The following is a 17,535-nucleotide window of genomic DNA, read 5'->3' as shown; positions in this document are numbered from 1 at the left end:
AGCCGGGAGCCGTCTCTTGGGCCTTCCCCCCTCCCCTCAGCGGCACCTGCCCGGGGGCGGGTCGGGCCCCTCGGCCGCACCGCCCGGCTGGGGTAGGGGCCGGGGCAGGGCCGCCGCCCCGCCGGGCCCGCGTCGACCCGGACACGGTTGTCGCCGGGGTGAGAGCCCACAAACGCCGACGCGCTAAGAACAGGGCCCGCTGGGAGGCTGCGGGGCGCCCCCGGCGAGCAGCGGCAGCCCCGGGGTCAGGTCGGTCCCTGTCCCCTCGGGGACATCTCTGCCGCCCCCGGGGCCGAGCCCCTGGCAGCGGTGGCTTTCGCGTGGCTGAGGTTCGGTGGTACGGGCTGGTGCAAGTTACTAACGGGAGGAAAAAGTTGAGGAAATGCAGCGCGTAACAGCCTGGCTTTGGTGAAACGTTTAATTACGGGTTGTCCAGCCTGTGTTCTCTAACGAGTTTTTGTGTAAATACAGAGAGGAGGAGAGAAACGTTACCGAGTTGGGGGGGGGGAACGCATCTTTGACATGATCTGTTGGCAGAGCAGGGGGGCTGTTGGAGAAGGCAGCACCTGCAGACAGAAAGGCTCCCGCACCAACGGCGGGCGGGCGGCTGCTGCTGAAACCCCTAATGCTAAAACTTTTTGTCCGGTACTTGCATGTGAGTGCATATGCGTGAAGTCTTGCGTCGTGCCTTATCTGTTGGTTTCTCAGCTCGCTGGCTCTTTGAGGCAAAACCGTTGCGGGATGCGTTTTGTAAGTGAATCAGGCCGAGGATTTGGTCAGCATTGTTATGCTTTCTCATTTCCTATTCTTGCTCTGTGATTTCCTGTAAACCTTGACAGAGAATTTCAGATCTGTTCTCCCCAGCTTGCCCTGAGGGCGTCAGGCTCTTTGCCTTTACTTAATATTTCCCTTTGAGTATTTGTCATGCTTTTTTTTCGTCCCTGGCTGGTTTGTGGTGGGAATAACTTTCTTCTCTCCGTTTTTCCCCAGAAGACATGAAGGAAGTGAAGGAGCCAAGGCATCGCAAAGACAACAGGCGCCCAGACCTGGAGATTTACAAGCCTGGCCTTTCCCGACTGAGGAGCAAACTTGTGCCGCCAAAGCATGAGGCCTCAGAGAAGGAGAGGAGCAGAACTGAGGAGGAGAGTGCCAGCGACAAGGGCTCTTCAGGAGGACGGGCTCCAGTCACGGAGGATTTCGGCAAAGGTGATGGCCCCAAGCAGAACGGTCCTTCTCAGGAAAATGAAGAGACAGAGACTAAAGGTGGTATTCAGAGCCAGGAGAACTTGTCCAAGCACCCCGCTCCAGATGAGTGGTGTCCCAAGACCACCAGGAGAACCAAGAAGCCGGACCAGCAGATCTACCAGCCTGGGAAACGCCTGCATTCAGCTGCTAAAGAACCGGCCCTGCGGTCAGCTACCGAGGAAGTCACCAGTAAGATGGAGCAGCTGAAAGTCGAGGGAGATGAGGAGGCTGGGAAAGGTACTGGAAAAGACAACAACAGGAAAACCAAATCAAGCAAGGAGGATAGAGAGGGGGGCCAGGCAGGGGAAGGAGTGAAAGCCTCAAGGGGAGAAAAAGGAAGACGAATAGAGCGAAGCGACAGGATAAGGAGAACAAGTGACGAGGTGATGCAGGGGAAGCTGGGCTCTACCAAACGGTACTCCCGCTCTGACAAGCGGCGGAGCCGATACCGCACCTGCAGCACAAGCTCAGCCGGAAGCAACAACAGCGTAGATGGAGCACTGCTTGTGGATGGGGTGGAGAGGCGGCAGGAGTGTGCCAGAGAAAGAATACGTCCTAGGAAGCAGCTCTCCGCGTCCTCCACTGACTCCTTGGACGATGACAGAATCGATGAGGCAGTAGCATATGTCTCCAGCAGGAATTCTGACAAGAAAAAGCATTCAGAGCAGAGTCGAGCTTCTAGGAGTGAGAGTGAGTGGAGCAGCAATGGCAGGGAAGTCAAGGGACCCTTTCGAGTCACATTTGACAGCAAGACTATGAACAGGGATATCAGTCTGGCAGATACAGATAAAAAAAAGCCCCTGAAGGCATTTGTTAGTTGCAATGACTCAGAGGCTTCGGAGGCGAGGAGCCAGAGCAGAGAGCCCCAAGGGAGGGGCCGTGGGATTCTGTTCCTGCCTGCCAACACGGACCTCTCTGCCAGCACCGCGGGCTCCCCTGAACCCAGTCACCCTGGGCCCAGGCTCCTGCTCGGTGGTGCTGGGAGTAAGGGCCCCCGAAGCAGGGGCCGAGGCGGCACTGTTCGCAGGCTGTGGGACCCGAACAACCCGGACCAAAAACCCGCTCTGAAGAGCCAGACCGCTCAGCTTCACTTCCTAGACACGGACGATGAAGTGAGCCCTACCTCCTGGGGGGAAGCCCGCCAGGCCCAGACATCCTACTATAAGTTCCAAAACTCCGACAACCCCTACTATTACCCTCGGGCCTCTGGTCAAGGCCCCCAGTATCCTTATGGCGGGTACTCCCTGCAGTATCCTATGGGTCCAAGCAACGGTGTGTACCCAGGAGCCTATTACTCTGGGTACCCTGGCCAGGCGGGGCAGTACATGTGCGGCCCACTCCCCCCGACTCCTCTGAGTCCTGAGATGGAGCAGCAGATGCGGAACATGCAGCAGCAGGAGCTCAGCAAACTCCTCCGCGAGGCTGGGAACCAGGAGCAGCAGCTCAGCAATCTGCTTTCCAGAGACCGCATCAGCCCGGAGGGGCTGGAGAAGATGGCCCAGCTGAGGTTTGTGGCTGTGCTGTAGAGGGGCATGTGACTGAGTCATTTCTAGGGTGAACTGCTACCAGAACTGTTATCCAGAGAATGGTGCTCCTTGGGGATCTGGTAGAGTGGAGACGTCGATGTCTCGGAGACCGGGAGATGGGGCAGTGGCTCACTAGCTTTTGATGTGCTGGGACTGTTTGTCACGTACCGGTGTAGGTATCAGAAAGAAACTGTGGGTGAAGATATCATTTGTCTGGGCTGGGAGCTAAGCCGTGGCTTCTTGTGGTTGTGGAATGCCTTGCCTGTGTCGCAGGGATGCGAAGGAGCAGGACGAGCACCCGCTGTGGCTCTTGGATTCTTCTTGCTCTTGCTGGAGCTGGTCTGTCTCAGTTCCAGTGCTCTCACGTGCTTTCAGTATTTGCTGGCGGACTTCTGCTTTCTCACCTGTCCTTTTTATCTGCTGTCTGATTTACATTGCGGGCTTCAGGGGTGGCAACTGTCGGCTTGTGCTTGCGAAGTGTTGCATGGGTTCCTGATGCTGTGTAACAGTGACAGCACCTTTCAAGCGCTGCGTAGTTTTGCTCTTGATACCACTCAACCCTGTGACATACGGCAGTCCAGGGGGAGTAGCCTGGTGATGCCAGCTAGCGAGAGGGAAGTGACACTTGTGCTCTGGAGGGTAGTTCACATGGCTGTAGCAAGTTTCTATTTGGCATCTTTCGCATTTACTTGTGACCTCTGTGTCTCCGGGGCTTCTCTGGAGACTTATTTTCAGAGCTGACCGGCAGCAAATCTAGCAGGTGAGCTCATTTCAGGGCTTGTTCTGCGTTTTGGGGACTTGCGCTATAGACCACAGGGTGGGATGTGTCTGCGCTTGAAGCAGCACTGGAGGTTTCAGGTCTTCCTCAAGGTGTCAAGGTCACCCAGAGTTGTTGTCTGGAGGGAGAGGAAAGACTGCGCAGTGCTGCTGTGGCCCATGTAAAGCCCACCCTGCCCTAGCAGCGTAGGCACGGTTGGTTCCGTCCCTACCAGCAGTGTCCCTCCGTCTCAGTGTGTCTCCTGCCTGTCTCCGAGTGCCTGCTGCCAGCCTGTCTGCGGAGCTGTGTTGGGGCTCTTGGATGCAAGTGCAGCTTATCAGATGTCCATCTGCAGAAACGTCTAATTCGCTTGGTCGGTGTTTGTGCTGTCTGAGCGTGTGTGTGCAGGGTTTGGGGACTGCGTGGGGTAGGGCAGCAGAACCACGTTCTGTGCTTTGCCCAGGAACCCGCCAGCATCCTTCTCTTACTCTGTCAGGCTCTTCCAGGTGTTGCCATCTGGCTTTGCTCCAGGCTTTACCATCTACGCTGTTGTACTGTTTTCCGTAGGGCTCAAAGCATTATAAAGGATAAGGCTGCCAAGGCAGTAACAGCTGAGGATCCCCTCTACCGTAAACTTGCTCCACATGTTGCGGAGCTGTTTCTAGCCTGCAACTATTTTATTAAATTCAGGGGAGGAATTCTGCTCCAGCGGCCGGGCAAGGCTGTAGGTAGCTGGTGAGGGAAATGTGATCTCTGTGACTCCCAGGCTTTATTTCCTTCTGCGACTCCGAGGCTTTATTCCCTTCAGGTGTGATATTCCCAGCTCTCATTAATTTTTGAGGAAGCAGGGTATCTGTTTCTGCTGTGTATTTTGGTTGGATGGAAGGGAGGTGGGGATCATTTTAAGGGCAAGACCCCTCTTGCCCCCTGGTTCTTTGTGTGTTCCTGGCCCGTAGTAGCCAGACTTTGCGCTCAGAAGGAGCAGAGCCTGGCAGTGCACGCTTTCTCTGTGTTAGTATCAGGAGACACTTGTGCCTTGCTCTTGCCAGTGGCAGAGCTGTAGCGGAGCTCCTTGCTCTTTGCCAGGCCCTGATCCAGTCTGATGCATACATACAAGGGAGATGGTCCTTTCAGATTTGCCCTCTCGGAGCAGGAAGGGTGTTTGATTGCAACAGCTTCCATCTCCCTCTGGGACATGTGTGGAAGCATTGATTTGCCATAGCGTGCGAGCCAGCTGAACTGCTGACATCTTGTGCTTGCTGGATGAAAAGCAGCAGGTGGCTCAGCACATGTTCCCTGGCAGCTCAGGCCTGGGCTGGGCAGTTGCTGTTGCGTTGACTGCTGATTGTGTTTCGCTGTAGGGTGGAGATGCTGCAGCTGTATGAACGGTGCATCCTGATGGATATCGAGTTCTCTGATACCCAGAACGTGGACCAGCTGCTGTGGAAGAACGCGTTTTACCAGGTGATTGAGAAATTCCGGCAGCTTCTCAAGGACCCTCAGGGGGAAAATGCCCAAGAAATTCGGAACAAACTGCTCCAGCTTCTAGATGAGGTAAGAAGAGAGAAACATCCCCAAACTCCTCTAAACCTTTGGGTGGGATTGTCTGATGTTTAGAATGGGATGGTGTAACTGGGGGCAGCTAGCCTTCTTGATCCTATTCATATCTCTGTGCGTCTTAGGCCATCCTTGTGGAAGGAGAATGCTCAGACAGATTATGGTTTAGTGTGGCAGGTGTGAGTCCAGGTGGCCATTTGTTATAATTTAAACCAGGCTGGTTTAGGTGTGTTTTATGTTAACTGGAAATTGATTTAAGCTAAAATGAAATGAATGCCCTGAAGTGGAAATCAACAGAAGCATTCCTGGAGGTGTTTGTGCCATCTCTATCAAATTTGCTTGAAAGTCATTCTGTTAAACTGTGCAGCTCAGTTTACTCTCTGTAGAAGGTAGGCTGACAGAGCCGAGAGGATGTGTTTTATAGAATTAGGTTGGTGGGAAGGGACTGCTGGAAGGCTTTAGTCCAACCCCCTGCTCAAAGCAGGACTCCTCAAACACTAGATCGGGTCAGTCTTGATTTTTGTCTAGCTCAGTCTTGAAAACCTCTGAGGTTGGAGATCCCCCGGCCTCCTTGTTGTTTTCTGAAGAGAAACAGCCCTCGGGGAGAGGGACCTTCTTTCTTGCACGTGGCAGGGATGGTGTGATTTTGTGCTCGTCATCAGAAAGATTGTAACATCCAAGTATGCGTGTATGTTTTGCAGGGCACTTCTTTTTTTGATGGCCTACTCCAGAAGCTGCAGGTGTCATACCAGTTCAAGCTAGAGGACTATATGGACGGGATGGCCATCCGCAGTAAGCCTCTGAGGAAAATGGTAGGTTGGCTTCCTCCTGGAGACTTCTCATCCTGTTAATCGTATGCAACTTGCTGAACTCAGTGTGCTGCCCTTGCCAAGAGGTAGGCAGCTGTACTCTCAACAGATGTCAGTATGTTTGCAGGGAATCCTTCTCAGCTGTTGGAGAACTTGTTGAACCAACTCTGGTGCATTAACATTTTTTAGCTTCCTTTGCAAAGAAGAACTTCTTTTGTACCAGCTCTGTGACGAGGGCTAATAAAGGGAAAGAAGTGTCCAAAGGTACCCTGGCTTTGCCTTAGATATTGAACATCTCTTATTTCTGTCCGTGGAATCCAGAATAACAAACAAGGAAAGCTAACAGTTGCACTGCCTCCCTGACACTTGACAGCGTATTGCCCTGAGCTGTGAGTGCAGGTGCGAGGCACAGCTGGGAAAGGATATTTTAGTCCAGCTCCGTTCCCAGAGAGATGTGTTTGTCTAACAGCTGTCCTCAAATCGGTCATGGACTGAACAACTCTCTTCTGGAGAGAGATGGGATATTGTTGTAAGAGAGGAGGTGTTTAGGGGATTGGCTTGCCCCTACAAGTGCTGAACCAGTGCCATGGAGCCTTGTCATTTCATTCTGCTGCCCTTTTGTGAGACCTTCAGTGTGTCAGTGACCTGCTCTTAGCTCTCTACGGTCCCTGTGTGCTCACTGGGTCTGCAGATGAGCCAGGGCTGCGCAGGTCCCACGTGATGTACTGAATGCTTCTTTCCAGGTGAAGTACGCGCTGATCAGTGCTCAGAGGTGTATGATTTGTCAAGGGGACATTTGCCGATACAGAGAACAAGCAAATGACACCGCAAACTATGGAAAGGCACGCAGGTATTGTGTTCTTCTCTGTAGTGCTGAGCACAGCTCTTCCTCTATCTACAAGGGATGTATCTCATTTCACGCTTAAACTTGCTTCTAGCCAAAGAAGTCTTTTCGTGCCTCCTTATTGTATTGCAGTCCCGTGAAGCTAGTAGCCTAGGCTGTTTTGCTATCCCAGAAAGCAAGCCAGCAGATCCAGTCTTCGTCCAGCCATCTAGTGTGGAAGTTGCCCTGCGCTGATCCTGTGACCGGGAGGGTTTATGCTGTTGAGGCTGGCAGACTGGCTGTTGTATTTTCTGGTAGCTTTTCAGCTAGGAGAGCTTCCCATATGTGTCCATATGTTCTGACTACATCAGGAGTTACCACCGCTTGTTGCTTCCTGTCACTCTTTTTTTTTGCCTGGGATACAGTCCTTTTTCTGATCTTTTTTTCTGGAGCAAAGACTGGTGCGGGGGCAAGTGAGCCCAGCATGGGGGATGGAGCCCTGAAATCTGTGGAGGTTTGGAGAACAGGGCAGGGAAAGCTGCCCGTTTTGGGGCCTGTGGACATCATGGAGTATGCTGATAGGGAGGTTGGGGGGAACGTAGTGGGTTCATGATGTGTCTGAACAGTGTTGATGGATCCGTGTGGCATGATATAAGCTGGAGAGTGGATACTACAATTGAGGGAAAATAGAGAGGAGAATGGAGGGATGAATGGACTGCCACCAAATGGATGCCTCTTCTCTTGGGATGATTAAGTATCTCGAAAATATGGGGAACAAGCTGAGAAACATGGAGGGTTTGGTCCCAGCTGCCATGGAGCTAAAAAGGGGACAGAGAGAAATGTTCCCTGAATAGCCTGTTGTCTGTGCCTGAGGCTGCACGGGGGACAGCGCTTGCTGGGTCTGGCTAAATGCTCATCTTCAGGCTGAGCCAAGAACATTTCCTTCTGCAGCTGTATCTGCCCCTCTCTCGTGTCCTGTGCACCCTCCAGGCCGGGTGCAGGCTCACTGCCTGTGCATGCTCTCGCAGGCAGAGGGCACTTGTGCAAAGGGCCTGTTCCCTGCAGGACTGCCAACGTTGCGAGGGGAATTCTGTGCCCTTCACAGCAAGGAAGGCAACCTGATGTCCTTTCAATAACTCTTTCTCCGTGGTTTTTCCCTTCCTCAGCTGGTACCTGAAGGCTCAGCAAATTGCTCCCAAAAATGGCCGCCCGTACAACCAGCTGGCGCTCCTGGCCATCTACACGGTAAGATGCTCATCATGCAAGCATGTAGCAAGCATTAGGGAGAGCCTCTGAGATGGCTGTGAGATTCCATCTGGTGGAGAAAGACATTGTTTAGGGCAGTGCTTCCAGATGGGGTTTTTTTTTTTAAAGAAAGAAAAAAGCTGATGGCAGCATGTGCTGTGTGGATTCCAGCTGCTGTGGCTTTAGGCAGCTTTGTTAGATACATGCTACTCCCTCAGGCTATTGGTATTTGGGGGACTGTTCTGTGGGCTGTTGAGAGTGCAAATGTTTTAAAAGTGGGTTATGTTCAAAGTTTTGCATGAGATTCTTGTGCTCAAGGCCACGCTGTCATGAGGATGCTGTTCCTGTTTGCTGTGTCTTCACTGGTCCTGTGGGCACTGGTCTAAGCGACATCCACATGCGACTTTCTTAGGTTTCAGTTTTGCTGGCTACTCCAGCCATGCAGGAAAACTTACTTCAAGGAAGATGTGACAGCAGATAATGGAAGCATCAGGCTGGGACATAGGAGCTGGTAGGGATGTGCCTGTTCGCAACACTGAAAGATGCTGGTTTAAAGCAGAGCAGTTCAGAAGTGCATTTCCTTCATGGCTGGGAATGACCTTTCTGACTCACGGTGTGGGGCTTGGAGCAGCAAAGTGTCCCGCCCTCTGTGGTGGTTTGTAAGGCCAGCAGCATGTGGGCGAAACCCTAAATGGCTGTGTGTCTTGGTAGCATAAAGGCTTGGAGGGTGCCTTCTCGTGGTATTCCCTGTGGCCAGCCTGTGGGAGAAAAGATTCTGAGAAGTTGCTTGAGCGTGAGGGGATTAGCCCAGCGGCGTGCTGAGATGGGGGGCACATCCTGCCCCACCGCTGGCAGGAGTCTGGCAAACCCTCCAGTCTTCCTGGACCTCTGTTCTTTGTGAAACTCGTGTGGAGTCGTTTCCATATTCATAGTAATGTTGAAAAGGGTTATTTTCTGAACTGTCATGAATTCAGTATTTACACTGTTGTCCTTTACCATGATGTCTGCTGAGAGACTGTTTTATGTGAGCCTCTGGGTTGATGGTTTCTGTAGCAGCCTTGGGGCTAAAGCACGTGAGTCCGCAGGCTGCGGTGTCACCTGCACTCCCTAATCCTGGCAAAGGGCTTGTGCTTTGTGCTGGTGGTTGTAAGTAGCTGTGAATGTGGATGGAGGGTTCAAGGTCCTGATTGTCATACTGTTTGTCGGCATGTCTGTCTGTCCCAGGCAGTATAGAGGGAGAGGGCATGTGTATTGAGGGACAGGGAAGGCGAAGTATGTGGGAGCTTGGCTCTGAATGCCCCAGAATGAGTGGCAGCTCTGAGTCTGGTTGTGTTTTTGCAGAGGAGAAAGCTGGATGCTGTCTACTATTATATGCGCAGCCTGGCTGCTAGCAACCCCATCCTCACAGCCAAGGAGAGCCTCATGAGTCTGTTTGAAGAGACAAAACGCAAGGTGAGTCTTGGAGCTGGGCTGCAGGATGGTGCAGCTGCCCGTGCTGGCTCTTCTGTACTGGAGAGCTGTGATCCAGAGGAGGGTGATGGTGGCTTTTGGACTTGGAGTCACCACTTACCTATTTCTAAGAAATTCCATATTTGGGAGTCAGATGAGAGACCAAGTTTTCAGAATTACAGTGTCCTTTCTGCCTCTCCTCAGACTCCTTTTAGGGTTGTTTGGGCAGCTGAATCTCTTGTTTCTGGGTCGCAAACTGTAAAACAGTGAAGCTCAGCGAGGGCTGTAGGTTGCTGTGGTTTGCAGCACGGCCTTGGCATGTAGCATGATCATTGCCTTATCCCAGAGGTGCCCCACAAGGGTGGACAAGAGAGGCTGCAGTCCCTTTGTGCCCCAGAGGGTCACCCCAAGTCAAAGATACAGCATGTTGGCTGTCACACAGTGCTAGGACTGGACACAGCCTTTCTTGTCCCGGGGCAGCTGGAGTTGAAAACCTCTCACCTGCGCTGTCTTATAGTGTCAGAAACCAAATTCTGGACCTGTCAATGAGTTACTCTGGTTCTGAAGCAGGGGGAAGAGCTAATTTCTCCATGTAAATGAAATTATATACTTTGGCTGAACTTTGGTCCCTGGGTGATCTGAATCTGTCTTGTCTGCCCAGGCTGAGCAGATGGAGCAGAGGAAACATCAGGTGCTGGATCTGAGCCCCAGCCGCTGGGGGAAGGGCAAGAAGTCCACATTGCGACAAGTTGGAGATGATACCACACGGCTGGAGATCTGGATCCATCCTTCCCACCCCCGCTCCTCCCAGGGCCACGAGTCCGGCAGGGATTCTGAGCAGGACAATGGTCTTGGGAACCTCAGCCCCAGCGACGTGAGTACTGCAGGAGGCAGCAGTTGGCTTTGGTGTCATGTGTTTGGAATGCAGTGGAATGACACTGGATCTGTTTTGCTTTCCTGTTGCTAAATTTTCCAGTGTTTTGGCTTCCCCTATGGGAGCTGTGCCTGGGTCAGGCTGAAGAGCTGGTGACCTTGTGCCTCTCATGTTTAAGGCATGTTGTTACCATCCAGTTCTTGGCAGCCTGTGCTGGTGTGGCTGATACGGAATAGGAGAGGCACAAACAGAAGATGCTGTAAAATGCCTCTGCTGAGGGCTCTAACTTGGGTGAGGTTGCTGGTGGGAAATGAGGTCAGATGCTGAAGACCAGGGTTAACAGTGACCCTGTAAGCTCTGAGGCTTGTTCTGGAAGTGGGTCACTTGTCCCGGTGCCAGATGATCAGAGGTTTGCACTGGGAACGTGAAAACTGTGGTTTTAATTTCCAGTGTAGGTGTCATATTTGCATTACTTGTTCTGCCGAGAGGCCAAACTGGTGCTTTTCATTTGCAAGCATAAAAAAAATAACTGACTAACGGTATGTCTCATGAGCCTGTTTGAGCTCTGTACCTTGCAAGAGGAGCCCGAGTGAACTCTGTTTGTCAGGCACAGGAATGCAGGCCAAGGCAGTGGTGGTCGGGAGCTCATCCTCTAGGAATCCTTGCGCTGCTTTGGCACATGCGGCTTGCAAGAGAACTTGCCAGGGAGCTCTGGGCTGCCTGTCCTAAAATGGCTGTTGAGGATGTGAGTTTAGCAGAACTGGGAAGACCTTCTCTGCATACTGCAGGGCCCAGAGCTTCTCAGATACGACTGCATTTTTATAACTATTTTGTGACTTCAGCTGGGTGGAACTGGGGTGAAGTCTTGGTGCTTTGAAAGATAAGCTCTGGCACATAGCTGCAGCATTTTTAAGACGTTACTGCCCTTGGTTGTTTTCCCTCTCCTCAGCTTCTCTTCTGGAGACCTTTGCTTCCTCAGCATCATTGAAAGGAACGTGCCAAGCTTTAGCCTCTCCATAAATCATTGATGAAGATGCTTTGACATAAGATGCTGTGAGTGTTTTTGAGGCACTGGGAGTTTCTCTTTTGCAGTGCTCCCATGTGAGGTAGTGTAACCGCTAGCAAAGTGGGGGGCGGTGATGTCTTGTTGTTTATAATGCAGCACTGTTTGCTAGAGCTTGCCCTTGGTCTGTTCAATGGGGGGCTGTGCGCTCTGAAGTGCAGGTTGCTGGCAATGTCTGTACAGATTGTGTGTCTAATTACTACCATTAGTCTTCATTTCTTCATCTGTTTGAAATGTTGACTCGTGGAAAGCTTTCCCCACTAATACCGAGAGGCCGCATGATCAGAATTACAATGGCAAAAGGGCAGGGGGAGCTGAGGGCACAGGCTCGGGCACTGCTGGTTTTGACAGCCAAGATATTTGTGCTCGGGCTGCCTGTGCCTGCTGCGGTGCAGCACTCCACTTGTGTTGGCACAACTGCTTATGAGGCTGTGCGGTGGCCATGTCACCAAACTGATCTGGATTAAAAATAACCAGGTGAAAAGGAAACCTTTAACTCTGTGTCGCTGCCAAAGATACCGTGCTGTGAAGCTGTGGGCTGGATAAAGACAGCAGCTCTTCGGGAAGCTCTGGACTCCTTGCTCCTTGAAGCTATAGCCTCTTACCCTCTTCCTCACTGCATCTCTGGGTGGTTTGCAGCTCCTTCTCTGGAAAGGAGCGGAGCAGTCCGTGTGTTGCCACTGTGTGGCACTGTTTGGCCTTGGAAGGGCCCTGCCTGCGCCAGGGGCAGGCAGCAGCCCTCATCCTGGCAGCACCTCTGCCCCACATCCCCCAGCCGGGCGGAAGGGAACAGCTCTTCTCCCAGGGGATGTGTGCCAGTGCTTACGTGTCGTTTTGGGGAAATGAGTCTAAACTGTGTCATCGCCTCCTTGGTCCCTTCCTTGCCAGCTTTAGACCTTGAAAAGGCTGAGGCAAGCCGTGTTCTTTCATTTGTACTAACAGCTGTGCTCTGCAGGTAGCTCCTCGGGCATCAGTCTTTATGGCAGCTGTTTCTGGGCCAGAGAATGGAATTTTACAGGCTAGAATAGGAAAGTGTTCAGCTTCCAGAAGCAGATATACCAACGCAAGCATAGACCCTAACAGCTCTGGACTTGTACTGGGCAGAAGCATAGGAGAGAGGCTCCTTCTACCTTTCAAACGGAGGCTGTTGCTTCAAACCCAGCCCAAGCCAAAGGTGACTGGTGCTTTTACTGTGGAGATGCTGGCTGTTTCTCAGGTGACAAGAAATTGATTTGGGATGTTTTCTGTCCTCAGTCGTCGCTTTCTTCATTGTGCAGGCAGTTAGGTGCCAGTCCTATGTCGTGGCACACTTGGCAAGGAGATGCTGAACGACGACTCTCCCAGGACCTGCTGATGCGCACACTGTCCCTGTCAGCGAGCAGAGAGTCTGCTCAGCACATGCTTGCGTGTCTCTTCTCTTCTCAGTGCTGACTTTATTTTTCCTTCTGCAGCCCTATACAAAGACACAAACATCATTACTTTACTTTGTTTCAGGGTTAGGAGCCAACTGAATGGAGTTAGTAAAGCGTGATGGCAAGTCTGCAGAAGGCCAGCTCACACTGCAGCCGTTGCTGTGACAAGAAGAGGTGGCGTGCAGTGCTGGCAATTTGCCTTGGCACTGTGTGTTTAGGTAGAGGCTTGGCATAGCTGCTTCTTTCACAGTTTGCTGCATCATGTTTTCTAGGAAGATGCAGAACTGGAAGAATGTACCATCTGTCCACGCCGAGGGGCGTGCATCTCCGTATGGCCCCTTCCTCAGTAACTGAATTTGGCACTGCTGGCATGGAGGGCATGGGATGGTTTCAAAGCGAGCTGAAGAAGTATTTGAGTTGCAGCCTGGCTGTTTTGTGCTTAGGGTTTTGTCCGTTATGCCCGCAGCATTTTAGGGTTTCATTCTGTGAATGGCTGTTCTCTGTGGTCTCTTATATGTTGCGTGTTTCTAGATGTGCAGTGGCAGGAGAGTCCAGGCTGACCCAGTGCCCTGCTTACCTGACAATATCAGGTCACTTCGTGTGGGATTCCAATAAGAAATGCAAAAAAGGAGGCTGAACCAATGAGCAGCTATTTTGCTTTTTTTTAAAACAGCTGGATAGAGCAAAGTGGGCTGAAGAGCTGAGTGCCATTTCTTCTCTGCCACTGGTTTCATTTGCCGTGGGTCTGTATTGATCTTAAATCTGATAGTACCGTATGCAGCTTACGTGAATTGGTAAAGTAAACAGGGCAAATGTGCTGTCAGTCTCTTGAGAAAGTGTTAATATTACACTGAGTTTGAGATTTTAATCACCCCTGTCAGGAAATGCTGAGTTAAGGTTCCCACCGTTGCTATTGCCTGCTGCCTGTGCTCTGCAGTAGATACTTCCTTGTGTTGCCGCACAGCATGCATGCGCTAATAAAGATTACTCCATAGCTGCAGCTGAGATTAGGGAAGAGAGGTTTTCCCTTGGCACAACAGTAATAGAATAATACTTCTCTCCAGATGTCTGAATACTTTAGGATCATTAAAGAATTAAGTCTCCTAGCCTCTTTGTGAGAGGTCAGTCTTGTAGAGCCATCAAAAGTTTGGTAGGGCCACCCAAAAAGCTCTTAGGAAAGCTAAGGCCAGAGTCAGGATGTGCTGTCTCAGCCCTGTGCATCGGCTGCAAGAACCTTCCCATTTGCCCTCAGCCTGCTGGTTAGGGACAGAGGTGTTGCATTTGCCTGGCGCTGGGTGCCCGTGGAGCAGCAACCCCTTTGCAATAGCAGAGAAATTGTGGCGGAATCATTAGCTCCGAAGTTCAGAGCAGGTTTTAACCTCCATTTCTTTACATAGGCTTTCTTCTCAGCAGCAGGGAGTATGGACAGCGCAACAGGGTTTCCACCAGTGAGCAGTAAATACCACCAGGAGGTCTACCAAAAAAAAGAGGACAAAGTTTGGTCACCGTCCAAGGCTGGAGAAGGCACTTTTGGGAACACCTGTGCCTCCAGGAGCACTGGCGAGTCCTCGGGGCTGCCCAAGTCGCTGCCTCAACAGAGGCCCTGTGTCCTTAGTGAAAAAGGTCACTGTCCTAGTCAGCTCCTGCATGTTTCACATCCGTTTTTCCTTGGCGGTGTTTGTTGTTTCTGCTCTGCGTGCTTGTTCCTCTTGGGCAGCAGCCGCACGTGTGATTGGGCTGGCTCCTTCTCCTGGCTGGTTTCAGTCGGTGCAATTTTTCTTCTGGGGGAGCTGTCTCTTGGGCTCTGCATCTGGAGAGGCGTGCTTCTAGGGAGCAGTGGGATAAAACCTCATGTTAGTCTGGTAGCAGTTCTGGTGGGGCTCTCTTGGCCATTTTGCTCCATCAGCCTGTCCTTTGCTTGGACCAGTCACAGACGGGAGCGGTAGTGACCTGTGTTCAGAGTTGGAGTTGCCTTTTTGTCATTCCCTGCGGTCCCTCGGAGCGTCTGGTCTGTTAAAAGGCTGTTGTGGTGTGAGGTGGGCATCTGTGAGTGTGGCCCAACTTTGCTTGTGCAAATATACCACAGAGGCACTCCCGTTTACTGAGAGCAGCTCCCTTCACTCTCAGCTCTTTTCTCACCTTGTAACTCTTTTCCATTACACATGACTAGAAACAAGTCACAAGCAAAAGTGGAAATGACGTATTGCTATAACGATGGTTGTTCTTCCATATAGATGCATGGATAAGAGGCTGCTTGGGGAACTCATTGTTTCTGGAGTGTCTGCCCCTGAGTCTGCTGCCAGGCTGGTGGGAGCATTTCTCCGCTCTGCCAGCAGGGCTGGGTGGCTTTTCTCAGGACAGTGAAAGATTGATCTTTTCTCTTCCATGCAGGCTCTTATGAATAATCCCTGCTGGCTGAAGTACGGGGCTCCCTCATTTGCTACGTCCATGGTGTCAGGTGGGCAAAGTGCTCAGAATGGTCCTTTTTCAGGAGCCTCTGATCTGGAAAATAAGTCCAGGGAGCTGGGGCTGTGCCTTTGGTTTAGATGGGCTGCGTGAAAGCACAGGCATGCCTGCCTTCCCCCGGCTGCTGGGACATGACTCCCCAAAAGGGTAACCCTGCAGGCTGCACACGATGCCCTGGAAGCCTGTGCTGACTCTTGCATGCTTTCGTGTTTTTTTTTACCCAACACTATATGCCTGTGCAGAGAGCGGAGGGACTGGAAACCACTAGATCAGCAGTGCCCGGAGATGCCCAGTGGGCTTTTCTACTTGAAGCCATTTCTCACGCCTGTTAATCACCTGAGCCTCACCAGAATGGTGGCGTAGGTATGTCCCCAAAGGGAGAAGACACACGAGGTTTTTCTCAGTGCACAAGCCAGCAGCGGGATATGCACAAGGTCTTACAGCAAGGCCTTGGGTCAGGCTGCCATCGGCGTCTTGTCACAGGAAGGTGGCTTGCGTTATGTCAGGAAGTTTCTCTCCTCTACGGTTAGGTGCTCTCTAGTATTTGACGTGAGTGATCCCATCTGTGGTCTGTTGCATTATGGTCTGCCTTTGCTGTCAAGGGAAGGCAGTGCTTCCCCTCCAGCTTGTTGCTGTATTGCCTTGTATTTGATCCACACCTCTGCAGTGCTGTGAGCCTCTGCTGAGGCAAAAACAGGCAGAGAAGCTCTCTGGGGTGGGAATGCTAGGCACTAGCAATCAGCTAAAGGCTGCCCCTCCTTAATTCTCTCCTTTACCTACCACCACATGAAAAAGCAGCAAGAGATGTTGCATCCTGAATTTTTGTGCTCAAAGCGGGACTTGAGAGGGAGAAACCTGTCGTTCCCTCTGTCCCTCCCAGGCAGCCTCCTTTCCTCACCCCTGCAGGCTTGCAGGAAGCTGTTGGGTTTGGTTACTCATTCATGGAGGTCAGGACTAGGTCTGGGTTTTTTTTCCTTTGTGTTTAGGAAACGGTTTACAAACTGTTTTGAGCATGGGGGAGCTGGTGGCGTGTGAAAGAAGCTTCTCAGCCTCTTTACTGCTGGACTTGTGTTAATTCTCTGCCCTGCCTCCTTTTCTGTAATCTCTTTCTTGGTTGGCAGTATATTTCTGAGTGCTTTCCCCAGCCTGCAACCCCTCCGCCTCCTAATATGACCTCGGTCACCAAACCACCTTGGGGCTTTATTTTTACTCTAGCCGTTTTGTTTTGCGTGGTAAGGTTGGTTTCTTTCCCCTAGCAGTGAGAAGACTTCTCTGCGGAGGAAGTAAAAGAGTGCCAGGCTGCAGTTGAAACTGGTTAAACACTAAAACCACACTCCTAGCCTCTCTGAGTTTGAGACGTGACATTCAGCCATGCAGCTTAGCACTGGCTTTTTTTGCCTGCCAGTTGTGCACCCTCCCTGCACTTGACTTTTAAAATAAACTCCATTTTTACTTTAAAATGCTGGTTAAAACCTTCTCAGCTGCAGTTCCTGCATTAGTGATCCAACCAGAAACGCTGTTGCACCTTGTCCGGGCTCGTGATTTTCTGTGGATGCTCAGTGCTGCTCCGCTGAAGCTCCCAGAGCTCAGCAGAGCTCGCAGAGCCTGGTTACCAATTTAGCCTGTGCACGCATATCATGTAGAACCCACATGTTGCTTTCCAGTGCAGCTTGACCTTTTGTCACTACCCAGAAAGTGAAGGCTAAGCTATCGGTAAGAGTTTTCAGAAGTTGGTGTTGATTTCCACACCCCCCCCCCCTTTTTCTTTTTAGACTACGTTGGTGGTTTTATTTAACTGTGAAGAACAAGGCAGGGACTAATGTTACTTGAATGGGAGAGACACCGACATGTTCTCCTTCCGGTAACAGGCATCTGGTGCTAATGTGTGTAGAAGTATCGTGGTGGATCAGAGGTGGGAGCGCTACAAGGACATCAATGACTTACGCCTGTGTGAGGGGCTCTGCTATATCCCAGTGCTCAGAGAGGCTGCGGTGAGGGGGGTGAGACTTCAAGTTCCAGCAAGCTTCTCATACTCTAAAACCGAGTACAATCATCCAGAAACCGCCTTTCCCTGTCAGTCACTCTTTCCTCATTTCCTCTCCTGCTGGTGCTGATCAGCCAGGGATTTGTGTGTAACCAAACCCCCTCCTGCTGCTGCACATTAGTCCTTTCTCGTGGCAATGGATTTGATGATCCAGGCGCTGCAGAGTGGTGTTGGGAGGGAGAGTTTGCACTTCAGATGAGAATACTGCCAGAATTGGCAGTACTGGTAAAGGAAGTAAAATGCCTAACAGCAGGGTTGGGAAATT

General features: G+C 51.5%; 1 protein-coding gene across 2 annotated transcripts in view; it reads left to right on the top strand.

Moving 5' to 3' along the window:
• Positions 1 to 17,535, top strand: part of SMG6 (SMG6 nonsense mediated mRNA decay factor) — a 116,265-nt gene that overhangs the window by 131 nt on the left and 98,599 nt on the right. For both annotated transcript variants that reach the window (XM_076354449.1, XM_076354448.1), the window contains exons 2-8: positions 991 to 2,752; positions 4,890 to 5,082; positions 5,787 to 5,897; positions 6,638 to 6,744; positions 7,884 to 7,962; positions 9,304 to 9,414; positions 10,073 to 10,285. In XM_076354449.1, coding sequence (XP_076210564.1) covers positions 991 to 2,752; positions 4,890 to 5,082; positions 5,787 to 5,897; positions 6,638 to 6,744; positions 7,884 to 7,962; positions 9,304 to 9,414; positions 10,073 to 10,285 — 2,576 coding nt within the window. The remainder of the gene's footprint in view (positions 1 to 990; positions 2,753 to 4,889; positions 5,083 to 5,786; positions 5,898 to 6,637; positions 6,745 to 7,883; positions 7,963 to 9,303; positions 9,415 to 10,072; positions 10,286 to 17,535) is intronic.

This window comes from Aptenodytes patagonicus, chromosome 17, assembly GCF_965638725.1.
Source record: "Aptenodytes patagonicus chromosome 17, bAptPat1.pri.cur, whole genome shotgun sequence".
Taxonomy (NCBI): domain Eukaryota; kingdom Metazoa; phylum Chordata; class Aves; order Sphenisciformes; family Spheniscidae; genus Aptenodytes; species Aptenodytes patagonicus.
Note: the sequence above shows the minus strand (reverse complement) of the source record. Positions and strands in the feature narration are given on the sequence as shown.